Source organism: Zalophus californianus, chromosome 17 (assembly GCF_009762305.2).
Source record: "Zalophus californianus isolate mZalCal1 chromosome 17, mZalCal1.pri.v2, whole genome shotgun sequence".
NCBI lineage: Eukaryota > Metazoa > Chordata > Mammalia > Carnivora > Otariidae > Zalophus > Zalophus californianus.
In genome coordinates, this window is record NC_045611.1 from 56,331,306 (window position 1) to 56,351,322 (window position 20,017).

The 20,017-nt window shown below is 55.9% G+C and overlaps 1 protein-coding gene across 2 annotated transcripts; it reads left to right on the plus strand.

Moving 5' to 3' along the window:
- Positions 1-559: 559 nt before the first annotated feature.
- Positions 560-19,985, plus strand: PRKCG (protein kinase C gamma). Of its 2 annotated transcripts, none has more exons than XM_027618299.2 (19): positions 560-624; positions 1,649-2,109; positions 3,049-3,080; positions 4,056-4,138; positions 7,813-7,924; positions 8,072-8,203; positions 9,316-9,472; positions 10,244-10,378; positions 10,657-10,744; positions 11,015-11,044; positions 12,837-12,989; positions 13,327-13,515; positions 14,296-14,387; positions 14,468-14,530; positions 14,792-14,930; positions 15,968-16,048; positions 17,417-17,524; positions 18,657-18,797; positions 19,037-19,985. In XM_027618299.2, the coding sequence occupies exons 2-19, from the start codon at positions 1,940-1,942 to the stop codon at positions 19,223-19,225; spliced, it is 2,094 nt and encodes a 697-aa protein (XP_027474100.1). In that variant the 5' UTR covers positions 560-624; positions 1,649-1,939; the 3' UTR covers positions 19,226-19,985. The 2 variants fall into 2 exon arrangements, with proteins under 2 accessions (XP_027474100.1, XP_027474101.1); XM_027618300.2 differs by having other exon boundaries at positions 586-624; positions 2,002-2,109.
- Positions 19,986-20,017: the final 32 nt, after the last annotated feature.

Sequence of the window (20,017 nt, forward strand, 5' to 3'; positions counted from 1 at the left end):
GCGGCAAAAGCAGCCAAGCAAAGCAAGGCGGGATTCCCTAGGTCAGTTTCCAGGGCCACCCCGACCCCATATCCTTGCCCTTGGGCAGGCCGGACGCCTGGAGGTGGCTGGTAGGCAAGGGCACCCCACATCTGAGGGGTTTGAAGAAGAGTCGGATTTCCCTCACCTCCCCTTCGGCTTCAAGAAGCCGACCCCGGACCCCCCAAATTTCCGAAGGTGGTGCGGTGGGCCGGGTCCCCAGGCGCCGCCGCGCCCCGCCTCCGCCTCGCGGGGCACGCCGGGAGAGGAAGTTCTCGGCCGCGTCGCCACAACAGGTAGTCCTCAGGCTCAGACTCCAAATCCCAGGATGCACCGCACTCCGCAGCGCGGGGCGGGCCGTGGTTGCCCTTGGCAACAGAGAGGGTCTCAGGGAGCCGGGAACCGGACGCGCTCGGGAGTTGGGGGAGGGCCGGGGCGCTACTGGAGAGGGGTGGGGACGCGGGCGGAGCGACAGAGCGGAGGCCGGAGCCCCGCAGGGCCGACGTTCGGAGGCACGGGGATGCACAGGGTTTTCCAGGGCCAGAGAGGGACGTGGAGGGACGGGGAGACCCCCAGGCACGGAGAGAGAGGTTCCTAGCCAGAAGGGTGAGAAAGGGATAAAGATGGGGGTCGGGTGGGGGTGAGAGACACATGAGCTCAAACATTCAGAGAGACCCCCAGCGACCGAGGGAGACGCTGGCAGAGCCAGGGAGTGGGTCAGAGAGAGGGCCGGGCACAGAGGAGGAGGAAGAGGCGAGCACAGGGAGGTTCGTAGACACGGAGGCACGGGGAGAAGGAGGGCTGAGGGGTGCGGGAGACAGAAACTGACCCTCAAAGAGAAAGACACAGAGGGACGGAGACACGGAGGCCCGGAGTCACAGCCCGATGGAGAGCGACCGAGAGCGAGCCACAGAGACAAATAGAGGCAAGAAGAGGGAGAGAGTCAGGGAGACAGAAACAGGAATGTATGGGACCTCCGGCAAGAGGCCAAGGAACACTGATGAGACAGACACCACAGAAAGAGGGACACCAAGACCCAAAGAGGGTCACAGCTTGGCCACAGGCATAGACGGAGACACAGCAAAAAAACCCCAGAGAAATAGAGGCAAGGACAGGGACAGAGACACAGAGACAGAGAGCCAGGAACACTGGGCAGGGACAGAGACTGAGAGCAAGAGACAATCCCAGAGGGAGACACAGACATACACATTCACCCAGGCCCAGAGAGAAATCAAGACTTGAAGAGCGGCAGAGAGAGACAGCGGGCCTCCCCGTTCACCACCGGGTCCCCAGCACTGAATACAAAGTTTGTGTAATGAAGCAGAGTGACACAGTCAGAAACCCAGGGATCCGAGTGGAGTCTCAGCGGGCTCACGGGACCCACCGAGGCACCTAGTGGGGAGGAAGCCCGGGTCCGGGTGACAGAAGGAGGTGGGGGCAGGGCACCGCTCAGAGGATGCCCCCTCCCTCCAGCCAGCCCCCGGAGTGGGTGTGCGCACGTGTGTGTGTGTGTGGGGGGGGGGAGGGCATTTGTCCCCAGTCTCAGGGAGGGGGGACGCCTTTAAACTGAAACCCCGCCCCTCGGTCGTCATGGCAACGCCTCCCCCCAGCCGGGGCTCCCACATTTCAGCAGGTGCCTGAGCTGGAGCTCCCGCCGCCGCTGCCGCCGCCCTTGCCTCCGGCTCCTCAGCGCCCCTGCCCTCGGCTCTCCGCCCTGCCCGCCCGCTCCCCCTGGCGGAGCCGGCGCGCCCCGGGGTGCCGCTCCTTGCCCTGCGCTCCGCGCCTGGAGGTGCCTCGCCCCTCTCCTTCCCTCCTCGCAATCTCCCCGTGGCTCAGTGCTCTCCCGAGTCTCCGGCTCCTCGCCCTTCCACCTGTTTCCCCAGAAAGGCAGGATCCTGGTCCCTGCTACGTTCCTGGGGCCATGGCAGGCCTGGGCCCCGGCGGAGGCGATTCAGAGGGGGGACCCCGGCCCCTGTTTTGCAGAAAGGGGGCTCTGAGGCAGAAGGTGGTCCACGAAGTCAAGAGCCACAAGTTCACCGCCCGCTTCTTCAAGCAGCCAACCTTCTGCAGCCACTGCACCGACTTCATCTGGTGAGGGAAGGGGCTGCGGGCTTGAGGAGGGAGGGAACGAGGGATGGAGACTCCTGTCACCCCAGACCCTGAGGGTTGGGGAAGGAGAGGGCTGCAGCCCTGGCTCCTGGTCCTAGGGTAGGAAGGGGCTGGGGACCCGGATCCCTGAGTCTGAGGGAGCAGGGCCTTGGGTCCCGGATTCCTGGGTCTGAGAGGAGGCGCTGGGGGCCTGGACTCCTGGGTCTGAGGGAGGAGGGGGCTGGGGGCCTGGACTCCTGGGTCTGAGGGAGGAGGGGCTGGGGGGCTGGACTCCTGGGTCTGAGGGAGGAGGGGGCTGGGGGGCTGGACTCCTGGGTCTGAGGGAGGAGGGGGCTGAGGGGGGTCTGGACTCCTGGGTCTGAAGGAGGAGGGCCTGGGGATCTGGACTGCCAGGTCTGAGGGAGGAGGGGCTGGGGGCCTGGACTCCTGGGTCTGAGGGAGGAGGGGCTGGGGGTCTGGACTCCTGGGTCTGAGGGAGGAGGGGCTGGGGGTCTGGACTGCCAGGTCTGAGGGAGGAGGGGCTGGGGGCCTGGACTCCTGGGTCTGAGGGAGGAGGGGCTGGGGGTCTGGACTCCTGGGTCTGAGGGAGGAGAGGCTTGGGGGCCTGGACTCCTGGGTCTGAGGGAGGAGGAGGCTGGGGGTCTGGACTCCTGGGTCTGAGGGAGGAGGCTGGGGGCCTGGGCTCCAGGGTCTGAGGGAGGAGGGGGCTGGGGCCTGGACTCCTGGGCCTGAGGGAGGAGGGGCTGGGGGCCTGGGCTCCTGGGTCTGAGAGAAGAAGGGCTGAGGACTAGAATGTTTGGGTTCTAGAACAAGAGGCAGCTGGGGTCCTGCTCATGGGGGGAGCAAGGTGCAGTAAAGGCTGGCAGAGGTGGGAGACCGGGTACCCTTTTCTGCACTGACCTCTGATCCTTGATCTTGCAGGGGGATTGGAAAACAGGGCCTGCAATGTCAAGGTAAGAGCTGGGGACCCAGACTCCTGGGACCCTCAGGAGGGTGGAGGCTGGGGCCCCACAGCCCAGGAGGCTTGACACACGTGTTCTTCGGTCCCCAGAGAGGCGCGGGGGAGCCCGGGGCGGGGGGTGTGGCAGAGACACAGCCTGTGGTGGGGAGGGAGCTCTGATGGCGGGGCCACCGCGGAGGTGGTGCTGGGGGCCCCTCCCTCGGCCAGCTCCAGGTGGGGACAGATATTTGGAGAATCTGTTGCCATGGGAACAGAGAGATTTGGAAAAGGGGAGCTGAAAGGGAGGGGCTGGAGATGCGAAGTCAGAGCCCCCCCCCCCAAGCTGCTGTCGCCATGACAACACCAACAGTCCTAGGCAGGGGCAGGCCGGGTGGGGTCACCAATGGGCGGGTGGGGGCCGGGCGGGGCTGGCAGTTATGGGGGGCGGGAGAGGGGGGCGAGTCCTAAAGCACCAGCTGCTACTGCTGAGAACAGAGTGAGTCAGGGAGGGGGAGGCCTGCAGCAGCCCCCAGACTCACTTCTGCCCAAGTCACTGCTCTCTCTCTTCTGTCGGAGGGCATTTCTCTGTTTGCTCTCCTCCTCAGCCTGCCTCTTTCCTTTCTTTCTTGCCTCGGTGGGCTTGTGTCTGTCGATGGGATCCTGTTCTCTCTGTGTCCCTGTGTCTCTGTCTTTCTCTGTCTGTCTCTGTGTCTCCCTTTGGCTGTGTGTAGGCACGGGGGTCTCTCTGCTCTCTGATGCTCTGTGTCTCTGTTTCTGTCTGTCTTTGGGTTTATCTCCCGAATTTCTGTCTCCTGGTTTCCCTCCCCCACTCCATGTTGGGGGTCTCTCCTTTGATTGTCTATTAAACTCTCTTGATTTTGGGGTCCCCCTCCCTCTGGTTTTCTTTCTGTAGGGGTCTCTCTCTTTCTGATTTTCTATCCATTGGGCTCTCTCTCTGTCTCTATGTCTCTATGATTCTCACCTTCAGTCTGCAGCTTTGTGGTTCATCGACGATGCCACGAATTTGTGACCTTCGAGTGTCCAGGCGCTGGGAAGGGCCCCCAGACGGATGTGAGTGCCCGGACACCTGATTCTTTCTCTTTGGGCCGCGCCCCCGCCCTCACCCCCTCGGCGTCCGTCCCAATTTCTCCTGCTATTTTTAAGGCTGGGAGGGGAGGGGGGCTGGAGAGATAGGGGGAGCTAGTCTGGCCCAGATTCCCTGCCCTTGGCCTGGAAAGGGGAAATGAGAGGGGGCTGAGACAGGCTGGGGACACAGGTGGGGGACCAAAGAGAGCATTGGAGGGGGTGGGCTGTCATCCAGGGGTCAAGAGATTTAAAAAAAAAAAAACAGAGTTGAGGGACAGAGAGAGAAACAACTATTGATGCAGGCACTGAGATAAGACAGAGAATCTCAGAAATGCAGAAAAAGATAGAGACCCAGACACAGAAAGAGAGAGGAATGGAACAGAGACGGCAACCCAGGAGGGAGGAAAAGGTGAGCCACAGGGACCGAGAGAGACAGACAGAGACAAGAAACTCAGAGAAACAGGGCTGCAGAGACCCAGAGAGACAAGCTAGAATAGAAAATGGTAGATATAGAGAATGATTTCTGAGACGCCAAGAGAGAGGTCCAGGGAGACCCTTCAGTGCACACGCACATGCGCTCGCGTGCACACTCACACAGCTGCACGTGCGTATACAGATCCCTCATGCGCACACACAGAGACACGCACAACCTCTCTCTCCCTCCCTCCGCTTCACATCAGGGGGGATGTCAGTCGACTTACAAGAACAGTCGACCCTGTGGCCCGTTCCTGATCCCTCCTTCATTTTCTTTCTGGCCTTGGGGCTCTTCTCTCTGAGGCTCCATTTCCCCTCTACGTATGCTGTCCACTATGGCAGCCACCAGCCACACCTAGCTAGCTAGAGGCGCACTTGAGAGGGGCTACCGTGACTGAGGAATGGAAATCTAAATTCCATTTAATTTGAACTGATTTAAATTTAAATAGCCACGTGTGGTTAGTGGCTACTGGGTGGGACAGCATAAATCTCGACCTCCCCCAGCTTGGTTTTTTTTTTTTTTAAGATTTTATTTATTTATTTGACAGAGAGAGACACAGCGAGAGAGGGAACTTAAGCAGGGGGAGGGGGAGAGGGAGAAGCAGGCTTCCGGTGGAGCAGGGACCCCGGGATCATGACCTGAGCCGAAGGCAGATGCTTAAGGACTGAGCCACCCAGGCAACCCCCCCCCCCGGCTTGTTTTGATAGCTCAATGAAGCCAGGTGGCTTGAGGGTCTAGCCCAGGTTTTGACATAGGGTTGAAGCCAGCTTTATGATTAGCAGATGAAGAAAGGGACAGAATGAGAACCTGAGACAGAGAGAGAAAGGGACAGAGAGATCTCCAGAAGTCCATGGGACATTTTGCCAGCTGGTTAGGTGAAGGAAATTGAAATTTACATAAAGGATGTGATTTCATAGGACATATATTGAGCACCACTGTCTACTAGCACCCATATATGTCCATGATTAGCCACCTCACCTGCCCACCTGCACCACCAACAATACTTCTGATTTATCCAGTGCTCATTGCATGCACTCAGCAGGTATCTTGCAGACAGTACAGGAGTGAGTCTGCACAACATTGAGTGTTGTTCCTGTCCCCATCTGAGCAGAGGCTCCTGAGCCGAACACCTGGGCTTGAATCCCAGTTCCACCACACAGAGGTTCTGTGACCTTCCAAAAGTTTTTAATTTACTTCTCTGCACCTCTTGAGCTCCTCATCTGCAAAATGGGGATGATGACCACGCCTACCTTAAGGATTGTTTTGAGGACTAAATGAGTCAAGTTTTGAGGACATCCCAAGTCAAGTACCATGCTTGGGATGGTACCTGGTACATGGCGAGAGACAACGTATTGCTTATTATCCTTGTACAATTGTTGCTGTTACTGATGAAAAAACAGAGGAGGGGTCTTCCTCTACCTCATTCTGACTTTTTCCTTCTTAATGCTTTTGATCTTGTTGTCAGTCATATGGATCAGGAGCTAAAGAAGTGGGGAGGGCTTGGCAAGCATGATTTCCATTAGACCCCTTTCAGGGAGGCCTCGCGGCCCCATTTTATAGGAAGGAAGGGTCTGAGTCTCCGCAAAGCGCGGCGTGGGGGGAAGCCACTAGCTGGGTAGTGGGCAGAGTCAAAATGTGGACGCTAATCTAACTGGAGCTGCAGCTCTGTCTCCTTTGTAATGGTGATTTCACCTTGAGAATAAGAACAGCTTCTCTCCGGGGAGCGATGGAGCCTGTGAGTCAGGCATCCTGCTGAGAACTTTTACATAGTATATCACTTAGAGCGGCAGGCACCCTTTGAGTTAGGGTCAGCTGAAGATCGTTAGAGGCCCAGAGCGTTGAAACAGATCATCACACCCTACTCCCCCGCCCCCCGCCCAGTGTCATTCAAAATAGAATCCCCGCTAAACTGCAAAAATAAATAAAAGCCCAAGAATATCCTGAATTTTCACCCTAGTGATAACTCTCGCGATGCATTCCTAGAAAAAGGCAAATACCAAATTATTTAACACTCAGACATTGCCAGGGGTGAGGAAGGAATGCTTTACCGGTGTCCTAAATTCATGCTTAATTGGACTCTGAACATTGAGCATTGCTTCAAGATACAGACTGTTGATTTCCACTGGGCAGAAGAGGACACTGAGGCTCAAAATTGGGCACTATCTTGCCCCCAAATGACACAGCTGGTAAATGGCCCAGCTCTTATTTAAACCCAGGGCTATGTGGAGACTGCAATAAAATCATGAATAGTAACCACGGCAGCACAAATAACAGTACTGAGCACATTTAGCATGCCAGGCCCTGTTACGCAGTTTACACTTCATCTTTCCTTCCCTCCTTCCCTCCTTCCTTCCTTCCTTCCTTCGCTCCTTCCCTCCCTCCCTCCTTCCTTCCTCCCTCCCTCTCTTCCCTTTCTCTCTTTCTTTTTTTCTCTCTCTTTCTTTCCTTTCTTTCCATTCTTTGTTTCATCTCTACACCTAATATGGGACTTGAACTCACACCCCCAAGATCAAGAGTCCCACACTCCATCGACTGAGCCAGCCAGGCGCCCCTACACTTGGTCTTTCATTAACTGAGAGGTCCCTATAACTGAGAGGTCATATTCTCCATCTCACAAGGGGCTCAGAGAAGGCAGATCATCAGTGGGCAGACATTGATAGAGGCTGACAGTGAAACATCTGGAGTTCACTGTGGCCCACAAGTCCTCAGAGAACAGCTTTCGGGAGGTGGGGGAGCCTAGGGGCTTGGAACCTTAGGAGCCCCCACCTCCTGCGGGTTCTGCCCAAATGCCACCTTGTTAATGAAGCCTTCCCTGATCACTTTCTGCAAATTTCAGTCCCCACCCCTGGCAATCCCCTTTCTTGCTTCATTTTTCTCCAAAGCACCTGCTACCATCTATCATTCTATTTTACTTATTCACTGTGTTTATTTTCTGTCTCCCTCCACTAGAAAGGAAACTCCATGGGGACAGGAGTTTTTATTTGTTCACGGCTGGTCCTGGCACCAAGAACAGTGCCCGGCACACAGTAGGCACTCAATAAATATTGTAGGGCGAATGAGTGAGGTGGAGCAGTAGAAGACTGGGAGAGCAAGGGAGAGGAGGCAGAGTTCAAAGCGCTTCTCTCCCAGGGGTCTAGGGCACGCCCCCTCCTGGCCTCCTCTGATGTCTCCTCTCTGCCTCCAGGACCCCCGAAACAAGCACAAGTTCCGTCTGCACAGCTATAGCAGCCCCACCTTTTGCGACCACTGTGGCTCCCTTCTCTACGGGCTGGTGCACCAGGGCATGAAATGCTCCTGTGAGTCTACCCTCGCGGCTCCTGCCAGAACCTGGCGCTCCGGGGCCCCTTTCAAAGTGCAGTGTCTGGGTTCCGGGTAGTGCTGGAGGATGGCGTCTGGAGTGGGGGGGCGGCCGGACACGCTACCTCCCGTTCTGTGCCCCCTAGGCTGCGAGATGAACGTGCACCGACGCTGTGTGCGCAGCGTGCCCTCTCTGTGCGGGGTGGACCACACGGAGCGCCGTGGGCGCCTGCAGCTGGAAATCCGAGCTCCGACTGCAGATGAGATACACGTCACAGGTGAAGCTGGGCTCCTGTGTCTGGTCCCGCCCTTTTACCCCAGGGGGAAGGGCCGAAGGTATTCACCTGCGCTGCCCACCCACCCCTACAGGGAAGGCCACGCCCCCTGGGGGTCACGCCCACCCTCCTGACCCCACCTGCAACGGCTGAGCACCGCCCAGCCACGCCCCTTCCACCGTGTCTCAGTCCCCAGCCTTGACTCTTGCAACTTTCAGCGCCTTTTTTTTTTTTTTTTTTTTTTTTTTTAAGATTTTATCTACTGGGGCGCCTGTGTGGCTCAGTCGGCTAAGCGGCTAAGCGTCTGCCTTCGGCTCAGGTCATGATCCCAGGGTCCTGGGATGGAGCCTCGCATTGGGCTCCCTGCTCAGCGAGGAGTCTTCTTCTCCCTTTCCCTCTCACTCTCTCTCAAAAAAATAAATAAAATCTTTAAAAAAATATATCTATTTATTTGAGAGAGAGCGAGAAAGAGAACACACAAGCAGGGAGAAGGGCAGAGAGAGAGAAGCAGACTCCCTGCTGAGCAGGGAGGCCGATGCCGGGCCACCCAAGGGCCCCCTTTCAGCACCTCTTTTTTTTTTTAAGATTTTATTTATTTATTTGACAGAGAGAGATACAGCGAGAGAGGGAACACAAGCAGGGGGAGTAGGAGAGGGAGGAGCAAGCTTCCCCCTGAGCAGGGAACCGATGCGGGGCTCAATCCCATGACTCCGGGATCCTGACCTGAGCCAAAGGCAGATGCTTAGCGACTGAGCTACCCAGGCGCCCCCCATTTCGGCACCTTTTAATGGCCATTCTAAATCAAGGTCCTTGAGAGGGAGGGAGGAGAGAAAACCTGATTCGGAGGGAGGCCTGGGATTACTAGTGGTGATGTGGCCAGGGTCCTCACTCCGGGGTCCTCAGGGAGGAGGGGGCTCTGGGTCTGATTTCTGGGTCCCTGGCTGGGAAAAGGGCTTTAGGCCCTGTCTTCTGGGTACTGACGAGGTAAGAGACCAAAGACACCTGGGTCGTCAGAAAGGCTGGGAGCTTGGATTTTTGATTGTCGACTGGGAGAGACTTAGGGGCCTCTTTCTGGATCTCTAACCCAGTCTACCCTCCTTCACTTCTCCTTTCAGTTGGCGAGGCCCGTAACCTCATCCCAATGGATCCCAATGGTCTGTCGGATCCCTATGTGAAGCTGAAGCTTATCCCAGACCCTCGGAACTTGACAAAACAGAAGACCCGGACGGTGAAAGCCACACTAAACCCTGTGTGGAACGAGACCTTTGTGTTGTGAGCCTCGGGTGCAGGGGATGCTGTGATGGCTGACAGAGAATGATCTGAGGGTCTTGGTGGCCCACAAGACCCTAGAGAGCAGATGGTGGGAGGTGTTAGGATAGAAGGAACCCAAGAAAAGGGCAGAGAAAGGCGGTGGGAGAGGGAATGGAGCGACTGAGGGAGAGGGATGGAGTTACAGAAGCGAGAGAGAGAGAGAGAGAGAGAGAGAGAGAGAGAGAGAGAGAGAGAGAGGGAGAGAGGGAGGGAGGGAGGGAGATAGATCTGTGCATTTAATCTCCATCAAAGCCCACTACTTTGGAGTGAGACAGAGATGGAGGGTGTTCAGAAGAAGAGACACAAACCCAAAGAGACACATAGACAGAATGCAGGGAGGTGGGGTGTAAGCAGAGGGGTGGTGGGTGGGTGGCAGGAAGAGAAAGAGAAGCCAGTTAACAGAAAGACAGAAGGACAGAGACCCAGAGGGAGGAGGGGGCACAGAGACTCAGATTGGAGAGAGATCTGGAGGGAAAGGACGGGGACGCAGGGATGGGAAGGGGCCAAGAATGTGCGAGGAAGGGAGAGAGACTGAGCGCGGTCTAGATGTACTCAAGGTCCCGATACTGGGGAAGACCCCCTTTGGGAGGCTCAGAGATGACAGGACACTCTAGGGAGTAGGAACAGACCCCAGCGCACCCCAGAAGGGCTTGCGTCCTCCTCCAGCACCAAGGATGGGGGAGTTCGGGGAGCGGGGAGCTGGACCCTCACTGCGCCCCACCCTTCCCGCAGCAACCTGAAGCCTGGGGACGTGGAGCGCCGGCTCAGCGTGGAGGTGTGGGACTGGGACCGGACTTCCCGCAACGATTTCATGGGTGCCATGTCCTTCGGTGTCTCGGAGCTGCTCAAGGCGCCGGTGGACGGCTGGTGAGGACGGGGCAGGGGCGTGGTCTCTCTCCTCCGGGCCACCAGCATCCTGCCTCCCTGCGCTTCCCTCTCCCTCCTCCCGTGACCCTCCCCCCACCCCGTGTCCCCCCCCCCCGCCCCTCCTTATCTCACTCTCTCTCTCCATCTCTGTGTCTTTCTTTCTGTGTCTCTTTCCCCGCTCTGATCCCTCTGCCTCTCCCTCGGCTGCATCCCCCCCACCCCCTACCCCCACCCCGACCCCGCCTCCTGCCCGGCTCTGGTCTCCGTCTGTATGTCAGGTACAAGTTACTGAACCAGGAGGAGGGCGAATATTACAATGTGCCGGTGGCTGATGCTGACAACTGCAGCCTCCTCCAGAAGTTTGAGGTACTCGGCCCGGCTTCCCCCAGGGGGGAGTCCAGCCCTGCCACCCACAGTTCAGAGCGGCTGGTTGCCCACGCGTCCTGGGACTACAATTCCCAGAAGACCCCGGGGCTCCGTCCCCTGCCTTTCTAGGGGACTCCTGCCCCAGGGTGTGATGGGAATTAAGAGTTCCTATCCATTACCATGGCTTGGGGGTTTGGAGTCGCCACCCTATGCTCTAGGGCAACGTCCTACCTCCCTGGGTGCTCTGACTCTGGCTTTCTTCTCCCCCAGGCCTGTAACTACCCCCTGGAACTGTATGAGGTGAGTAGAGCTCAGGCCTGGAATGGAGACAGTTTCATTCCTGTGGTCTGCATGTCTCCCCCCACGTCTCCCTCCCCTGATACCTGCTTTCATTTCCACACCCATGGGCTGAGCACAGATTTGGCGGCCGGTCTTGTGCTTGCTGAGTAAACCTAGCAGCCCGGAGGGGAACCTGGCCCTGCTTGTACTACCTCAGGGGTAGCCCAGGGCACCGAGAAGCCTAGAGGAGGCGCGCTCAGCCAGCCTGGGGTGGGGTGTGGGGTGGGGTAGGGAGTGGCCCGGGAGGGACTTCCCTGAGGAGGTGACACCTGAACGGATCCTTGAGTTTTTCTGTTTATCACGGTGGCCTTCTGTCCTCCATTCCTTTTCTCACTCACTCAACACCTATTTCCTGAGGTGTCACGTAAGTCAAACCCTGTTCTGGGAGTAGAATCAGTCCATTCCCTGGGGAGCTCCAATTTCAAAGTAGGAGAAAGGTACAGATAGAGACATCCACCCAGAAGGGATATGTTTGATAATGGAGGTAGTAGCCTCAGGCACTGGGGAGTGCCGGAAGCAGCTGCACAGCCTGGGAGAGCCAGAGAAAGCTTCTGAGCGGGGTGGTGAGTCCAGGAGGGAGTGCGGGATTCTCCAGGCACAGGAGAGAGAGACCAGATTTCCAAGCTGAAGGATGGAAAACCTTCCAGGCAGAGGGAAGAGCAGGTGCAAAGGCCCTGTGGTGGGAGCAGGCTGGGAGTGTATGTAGCAGAGCAAGGACAGTGGGGCTGAAGCGGGGGAGAGGGTGGGGAAAAGGACATTAAATCAGAGGGAAGGGGTGGGACTTGTCACTCACTGGAAGGATTTTAGCTTTTTAAAGATTTTATATATTTATTTGACAGAGATAGCAAGAGCAGGAACATGAACAGGGGGAGTGGGAGAGAGAGAAGCAGGCTCCCTGGGATCATGACCTGAGCCAAAGGCAGATGCTTAACGACTGAGCCACCCGGGCGCCCCAGGATTTTAGCTTTTAAACTGGGTGAGATGGGGTGGGGGGGGTGGGAGCATCAAAGATGGCCTGAGTTAGGTCTGAACAGGACACCAGCTCTGTGTGGCGAATAGAGCCAGAGGCAGAGGGGGAGGGGGAGAGGAGGCTCCGTGCAGACTCAGGTGGGAGGAGCAGGAAGCAGTGGTCATGTATGTGTTCCGACTCCGGGTGTACTCTGAAGGTTGAGCAATAAGAAATGCGCTCAGCACTCAGGTCCTGAGAGACCTTCATCCATTCAGCACCCTCAGTGCTGGACGATGCTGAAGACACAAAAAGGAGGGTGAGACACCGTTTCTGGCTTCAATGAATTTTGATTTCTGGCTCTGCTTTTTAATCTGCTGTGTGACATTGGGCAAGTTATTTAATGTCTCTGTGCCAATTTCCTCTTCTCTAAAACGGGGGTGGGGTTGGGGGTACCTGGTGGGCTCAGTCAGTGGAGCATGAGACTCTTGATCTTGGGGTTGTGAGTTTGAGCCCCATGTTGGGTGTAGAGATTACCTAAAAATAAAAAATAAAATGGGGGGGCGATAACAGGTTATCTAATGACATATAGTAAATGTCTGAGTGTTAGTTCAATGACCAACCCTCCAGGCTGTGGAAAACCAGTGCAAGTTCGTAAGCCAACGGGGTGGGGAGGGGGGCAGAGACAACTTTCTTTTTCTCTGTCTCTCCCCATCCCTTTCATTCTTGGATGCTGTCTCTCTCCGGGGCGTCGCCTTGTACCCGTCTGGGGTCTGACTACCTCTGCATCTCTCCCCTTTCTCACAGCGGGTGCGGATGGGTCCGTCTTCCTCTCCCATCCCTTCCCCATCCCCGAGTCCCACCGACTCCAAGCGCTGTTTCTTTGGGACGAGTCCTGGACGTCTGCACATCTCTGACTTCAGCTTCCTCATGGTTCTAGGAAAAGGCAGTTTTGGGAAGGTTGGATTCCTGGGGTCCTGGGGGAAAAGGGGAGGATGTCTGGGGCGGGGAGATCAGAGTCCTGGTCTTTAGGGAGGGACACTAGGCAACTGAGTCCCCAAAAAGGGCTCGATGGGACCCCTGAGTGCCCCTGAGAGGACAGGCATAAAGACCTGGATGCTTTCCCTGAGGGAGTGCTCAGCAAAGCCAGGGCACCTGGTCCCCTGAGAGAGAGAGAGAGAGAGAGAGGAAGGACCTGGGATTCCCTTTCTCTGTGTCCCTGAAAGGGCGGGGCAGGGACCTGCATCTCTGCGATTGTTCCCAAGATGGACTGGGCCTTTTGGGGCTCTGTCCCCAGGTGATGCTGGCTGAGCGCAGGGGCTCTGATGAGCTCTACGCCATCAAGATCCTGAAGAAAGACGTGATTGTTCAGGATGATGACGTGGACTGCACCCTGGTGGAGAAGCGAGTGCTGGCCCTGGGGGGCCGAGGCCCGGGGGGACGGCCCCACTTTCTCACCCAGCTGCACTCCACCTTCCAGACCCCGGTAAGGAAGGGGAGGTGCATAGGCTGGCTCAGGTCAGACATCTGCTCCGGGATTCCAAGATTCTGGCGAGGCAAAAGAACCTCCTGCACGCTGACTGGGCGTGGCCAGAGGGGTGGGAGCCTGTTGGGCGTGGCCTGAGCCAGCGGGGTCTTGAGTGGGGGGTGTTCTGAGCCAAGGAGGTTTGAGTAAAGGGAGTGCGGGAAGGAGAATGGGTTCTGAGTGGCCTGCCAACAGCTGGGCTCCAAGTAACTACGTGGTCACTCTCGGATTCTGAGAGAAGGTCTCGTCAGACACGGGGGGCGTGTCCCGCACTTCGTGGGACGGGACAAGGAGTGAGAACCGCCCGAGGTTGGAGAGGGCATGACTCCTTCAAAAAGCTCTGGATAAACGTAGTCAGCTTCCTGGATTTAAAGAAACATTATTGTCCATTGCAAGTGAGGCCCGAAACGCCTCTGGTTCCTAACAGGTGGTCAGGGTTGCGTTTGCGTGAGGAGGTGCGGGAAGAGGTGGCGGTGCCCCTGGGATTTCCAGGGGGTGTGGAGAGGCCTCAGTCTTCCATTCGCGGAGGGCAGGACCAGTTCGGAGTAGCAGGGGATAGGGCGGGTGGAGATTCTGTGGGGCTGGCTTAGAGTCCTCGGGACCTACCAGATGCTCTGGGTTGCTGATTGGGTGGATCCGGAGCCTTCCAAGTTTGTCTGGAGGGGGTGGGAATGGACACGTCCTACCCTCTGGTCAGCGTGTCCCCTCATCTAAGGCCTCCCCCGCCCGCCCCCCCGCCAGGATCGCCTGTATTTTGTGATGGAGTATGTCACCGGGGGCGACTTGATGTACCACATTCAGCAGTTGGGCAAGTTTAAGGAGCCCCATGCAGCGTGAGTCTCGCCCAAGAGAGGAGGGGTGGGGGGAGGAGGGCCCCAGTCTGTGACCTCTGACTCCCCGCCCCCTTCTCCAGGTTCTACGCAGCGGAAATCGCCATCGGCCTCTTCTTCCTTCACAATCAGGGCATCATCTACCGGTGAGTGGTCTGGGCCTTTCACTGGAGGCCATCAGGCCCCTAGAGGGAAAGCGATCAAACTCGCGGCTGCAGGGGCACCTGGCTGGCCCACTGCGTAGAGCGAGCGACTGGTGATCTTGGGGTCATGAGTTCAAGTCCCATGTTGGGCGTAGAGCTTACTGTAACACAAAACAAACAAACAGAAACCAAAACCTTGCTGCTCCAGCCCGTGGAACTCCACCCGTCCCTCAACTCCTATCCATCCTGCCTCCCACCCACCAGGGACCTGAAACTAGACAACGTGATGCTGGATGCCGAAGGACACATCAAAATCACTGACTTCGGCATGTGTAAGGAGAACGTCTTCCCTGGGACCACGACCCGCACCTTCTGCGGGACCCCAGACTACATAGCCCCCGAGGTAACCCTCCCTCTGCTGCTCTTGGTGCCATGCAACTTCGCAGGGCGGGTGTGTGGCTGGTTGTCTAACATTCCGAATGTGGGGGTCCTGACCCTGGGGTCTTTACATGGGTCGGGGGCGGTCCAACAGCAAGCAGCGCAGAGAGGCCTGTGCGCCCCGCCTTCCGAGTGGGCGGAGCTGGGTCTCTAAGCTGGTAAATTGTGCGGACAGGTGGGTGAGTGTTCTAAAAGAGCGGGACCCGCGACCCGCTCGGCTCCTAAGAATTCTCAGAGAGCAGGACCCGTTGCAGGACTATTCTAGAAGGTAGAGACACCTTCGAGTGTACTCTGAGTGGGTGGGGCTGCCCCCCCCCCGCCCGAACACTGGGCATGTGGAGGTTCTCTCCTGAATATTTCAAGGTGGGGGGAGTATACTCTGGCTTTGTTAAGGGGGTGGAGCTAATGATCTGACCGTACGTAAGTAGAGAGAGGGTCTCAGTTGAGGGGGGAGGTGGTGTTAGTGGTGCCTTTCTTAATCTTCCAGGGTGATTCAATGCTAATGTCCTTGCATCGTGTAATCAATGTCCATGGTTTCAAAACATGGCTGGGAGTCAGAATCACCTGTGGAGATTTTGAGAAACACACATATTGTTGACTCTGACCTATTGAGGCTGGAATTCTTAGGGCTAGGAACAGCCCCCTAGATGAATCTTAAATGCACCCAGATGTAAGACTCTCTGGTCTCTGAAATTTAGCCCTTATTTTACCCTCTCCTTAAGGAGAAGGTCCAGTTACCTAAATATTCTAGCTGAGTGGAACTTTTGACTTCGTCCTTAGATGGTCTTTATTTTTGGGACCAAAGGAATGTTCTAAGTAGGTAAATTCTGTTTCTGAATTGTCCAAAAAGATGGAGCTCTGGCCGAAGTGTTCCGAGTGGGAAGAGTTTGTGTTGAAAGCACTTCAAGTGGGTAGGGTTCCCCGGGGGGGTGAGGCCAGAAGGGGTCTTAGGCTGCTTAAAGCACAAAACAGGATTCCTTGACTTCCATCCTTCCTCACCAGATCATTGCCTACCAGCCCTATGGGAAGTCTGTGGATTGGTGGTCCTTTGGGGTTCTGCTGTATGAGATGCTGGCAGGACAGGTAAGGGAAGCTGGGAGAGGCTGGCCTGGCTAAAGGCAACACGGTGTGGGATAGCATCTGTTACATGGCCCCTCTCAAAGGAGCTGGTTAGGAAGGGATGTCTGCCATCTAAGGAGGGGTGCTAAGCAGTTGGGAATGTCCTGCCTGGATAGTGCTGTCCTTGGTCCTGAAGCATTATTTTCCCACAGGCCAGAGGCTCTTAAAATTTTTTTTGGTGCCAAGGACCCCTTCTCAGAACAATGTGTTTAAATGCCTGAAATAAAATAATAGGATTACAAAGGAAATCAATCGTATGTAAATGGCTATCAAAACTTAAAAATTTTAGTTTAACTTAGTTCTGCCAACTAAATAAATTTAATTTAAAGGTATACAATTAGGTAAATATTGAACACTGGGATGTGGACATATATGTGATTTCCTATTAATGAATTAAATGGTAATGTCTCACAATGGTGGGGAATAAACAAGAAGGTCTGCTAGTAATCTTGAAGTTGAGATGACTAACATTTTGAGATATCTGCAAATCTAATGTGCTAAGAAAATACCTGTGATTTCTGGTGGTGATGAAGTCCCAAGTACTACTATTGTGGTTTTTGCCTACATTTATAAGGGAATGCTAAATTTCAGTTAGAGATTTTTAAAAATAAAGATGTACTTTTTCCCCTGTTCAAGCTCATGGACCCTCTCAGTTGTATAAACAGACTTCCTAGACCCCACATTAAGAATCTTTACCTTGGGAGGCCCCTGAGTGGCTCAGTCAGTTAAGCATCTGACTCTTGATTTCAGCTCAAGTCATGATCTCAGGGTCCCGAGATCAAGCCCTGTGTTGGGCTTCTCGCTGGGTGTGGAGTCTGCTTGGGATTCTTTCTCTCTCTGCTCCTCACTCACCCCCTCCCCCCACTCCTGCATGCTCTCAAAAAAAAAAAAAAAAAAAGAAAGAAAAAGGAAAAAGAAAAGAAAAAAAAGAAGAAGAAAGGAAAGAAAGGAAAGAATCCTTGCCTTGGTATTGCTTTTCCTAATCCCGGAAGACCGGAAGCCACTCATCTAACCAAGAGAATGCTTTTACAGTTTTTCCTGCATTTTTTTTTTTGTCTCTCTTCTATTTAAGTGACATATTGTCTAATTAATGCCCCGCTGATTTGCATGGCAGAGAAAGACAGAACAGCAAGGAGGTGCAGAGAGCTGGTGCCTCTGAGATAGGAGAGCAGAGAGTCTGAGAGGCAGAGAGAGAAAGCTTTGGTGGCTTGGTCCAGTTTTTTCCTAGGATGTTGGAGCGGGGTGTTTGTGTACTCGGTGGATGATGAGAGTGTGGAAGGTGGGGGAGAGGCAGTTGGTCAAGTCTCTGACTCTATCCCTCTATTTCCTCAGCCCCCTTTTGATGGGGAGGATGAGGAAGAGCTGTTTCAGGCCATCATGGAACAAACTGTCACTTACCCCAAGTCGCTTTCCCGGGAAGCCGTGGCGATCTGCAAGGGGGTGAGAGCCCCCTGACCCCCAGAGTCTCCGGACAACCCCTGTGCCCTACCACCACCATCCTGGGCTTCCCATGCAGTGGCTCTGTGCACATTAGAAAAAGGCTCCCGCCCCTCAAGTTACTTCCCTTCCATCTGCTGGAAAAGTTTGTATAATACAGAGATGTCATTAGAACACTAATCGACTGCCCTGCTGTCCTCTCCAGTCCAAGGATGGCCTCTGTCTCCTTCCCCTCTGCTGCACCCACTCCCCAGCTCCCTGCAGGGAGTGCTGGAAGGCCGGGGTCTGCCTCTCCAGAACCGGGTGGGTCAGGTGAACCTAACTCCTGCCACTTCTCTTCCTGTGGGATCTTGGGCAAGCCACCAAAACTCCGGGAGCCTGCCTCCTCTACTGGGGTCATGGAGTTGGTGCAAGAGAGAGAGTCTAGCCCGTGGCAGCTTTTCAACAAGCATTAGCGCCCTTCTGCTTCTGGCTCCTGTCTCCATTCTCTCTGACTGTCACTCTCTGGCTTCTGTCTCCCACCTCGGCCTCCATCTACATTCGATGGGGCTTCCTGTGTCTCCACCTTTTCTCTGTGTCCCTGGGGATCTCTGTCCACCTCTTGCATCTTTGTCCCCCTCTCTCTGGGTGTCTGTTCCCCTCTTACCCCCAACCCCCGTACACACATATTCTGGGTCTCTGCCCTTCCCCTGGGTGTCCATCCCGCCCTCTCTCGGGATCTCTGTCCTCTCTTTGCTCTGGGTCTCCAACTGCTTTCTCTCTCCCTGTCCCTCCCTCCCTCCTTCCCTTTTCCTCTCCTCCCCTCCTTCTCCTCCATCCCTTTTGGGGATTCTTCGCTGGTCCCCTTCCTCTTTCTGGGTTTCTTGCCCCTCGCACCCTGATGCCCTGATTTCTCTCTCTTTCTCTGTCTGGCCCCGGTCTCTGGGGCTGGAGTCCGTCTACCCCGTTCTCACTTACTCTCCCCCATTCCTCTTTCCCTCCGCCTCCCCCATCCCTGTTCCTCCTTGCTATTCTCCTCTCTCTGGGTCTCTACGCTGTGTCTCTGTTCCTCCGTTTTTGTCTTTCTCTCTTGCTCGTTCTCTGTGCCTCCCTGTCCGGGACTCTGTCTGTCTGTCTGTCTCTGTGTTTTCCACAGTTCCTAACTAAGCATCCGGCGAAGCGCCTGGGCTCAGGGCCAGACGGGGAGCCCGCCATCCGTGCTCATGGCTTTTTCCGCTGGATGGACTGGGAGCGCTTGGAGCGACTGGAGATCGCCCCTCCGTTCAGACCCCGTCCGGTCAGCCACCTTTCGGGAACAAACCTTGGTCCCTCGGGGTGGGGGTACCCAGGAGCTCCAGTTCCTGTATGTGGAGGTGGGGTGGGGCTCCCTCTGTGGAGACGCCCTAACGGGAGATGCAGAGGCCATGAAGGATGTGCAGACATTCCAAAGGAGACAAGAGATGCACAGAGGGGACACAGAAGGACACCCAAGGAGCCAAGAGAATTTCATCTTTCCTTCCCCCGTGCTTCCCACAGTGTGGACGCAGCGGCGAGAACTTCGACAAATTCTTCACGCGGGCGGCGCCAGCACTGACCCCGCCAGACCGCCTAGTGTTGGCCAGCATCGACCAGGCCGATTTCCAAGGCTTCACCTACGTGAACCCGGATTTCGTGCACCCGGACGCCCGCAGCCCCATCAGCCCACCGCCTGTGCCAGTCATGTAATCTCTCCTGCCGCCACTAGGTGTCCCCATTGCTCCCTCCCCGCGCCAGCCTTAGCCCCCTCTTCACCCCCTCTCCGATTCAGTTCTTGCTCCCCAGCATTCTAGCCTCTGCCCTGTGGGTGCTAGATGCCCCTCCCCAGCGTTCCTGGCATTCTAAACTCCATACAGTCTCTAGAGCCTTACCGCGTTCTAGATTCTGCTGTGCTGAGCCCTGGATTCTCCCCCACCTCTGTTCTGGACTCTGCTCTACCAGGTTCCAGAACCACTACCACTGTCCCAATTCCATGGGGTTCTAGACTCCATTTTGGTAGACTCTGTGCCTCTCCTTTTTTTTTTTTTTTTTCCTTTCTGGGAAATAGTCTCATGGGGTGGGCTGTTCCAGACTTGGATTCCAGAACAAACCCCCACCTCCGACCCCCCCATCTCCACTCCATTCTGGAGTAAGTGGGAGGCTGTGCCCCCATGCTCCAGCGCTCCTCTTCTACACTCTAGGGATTCCTGGGATGTATGAAGGATTCTTACCCCAGCTGTTCTCAATCAGCTTTTGTTCTAGACGCCCCCACCCTAAACCCATCACTGCTCGCCTGCCAGGTGCATGGCTCCAGTCCTGCTCGGAACCCTTCCTCCCTCCTGTTCTCCCCCCCCCCCCCCCGTACCCCGTGCCTGCCACTCTCCGGGATTCTCTCCTCCTCCCCGCGCCCACTCTTCTCTTTGGCTCTCCCACCCGGCCACAGCTGCTGGAGAATAAATTTGGGATGCTGATGCTGAAGTGTTTGGATGTTTTCTTCTAAGC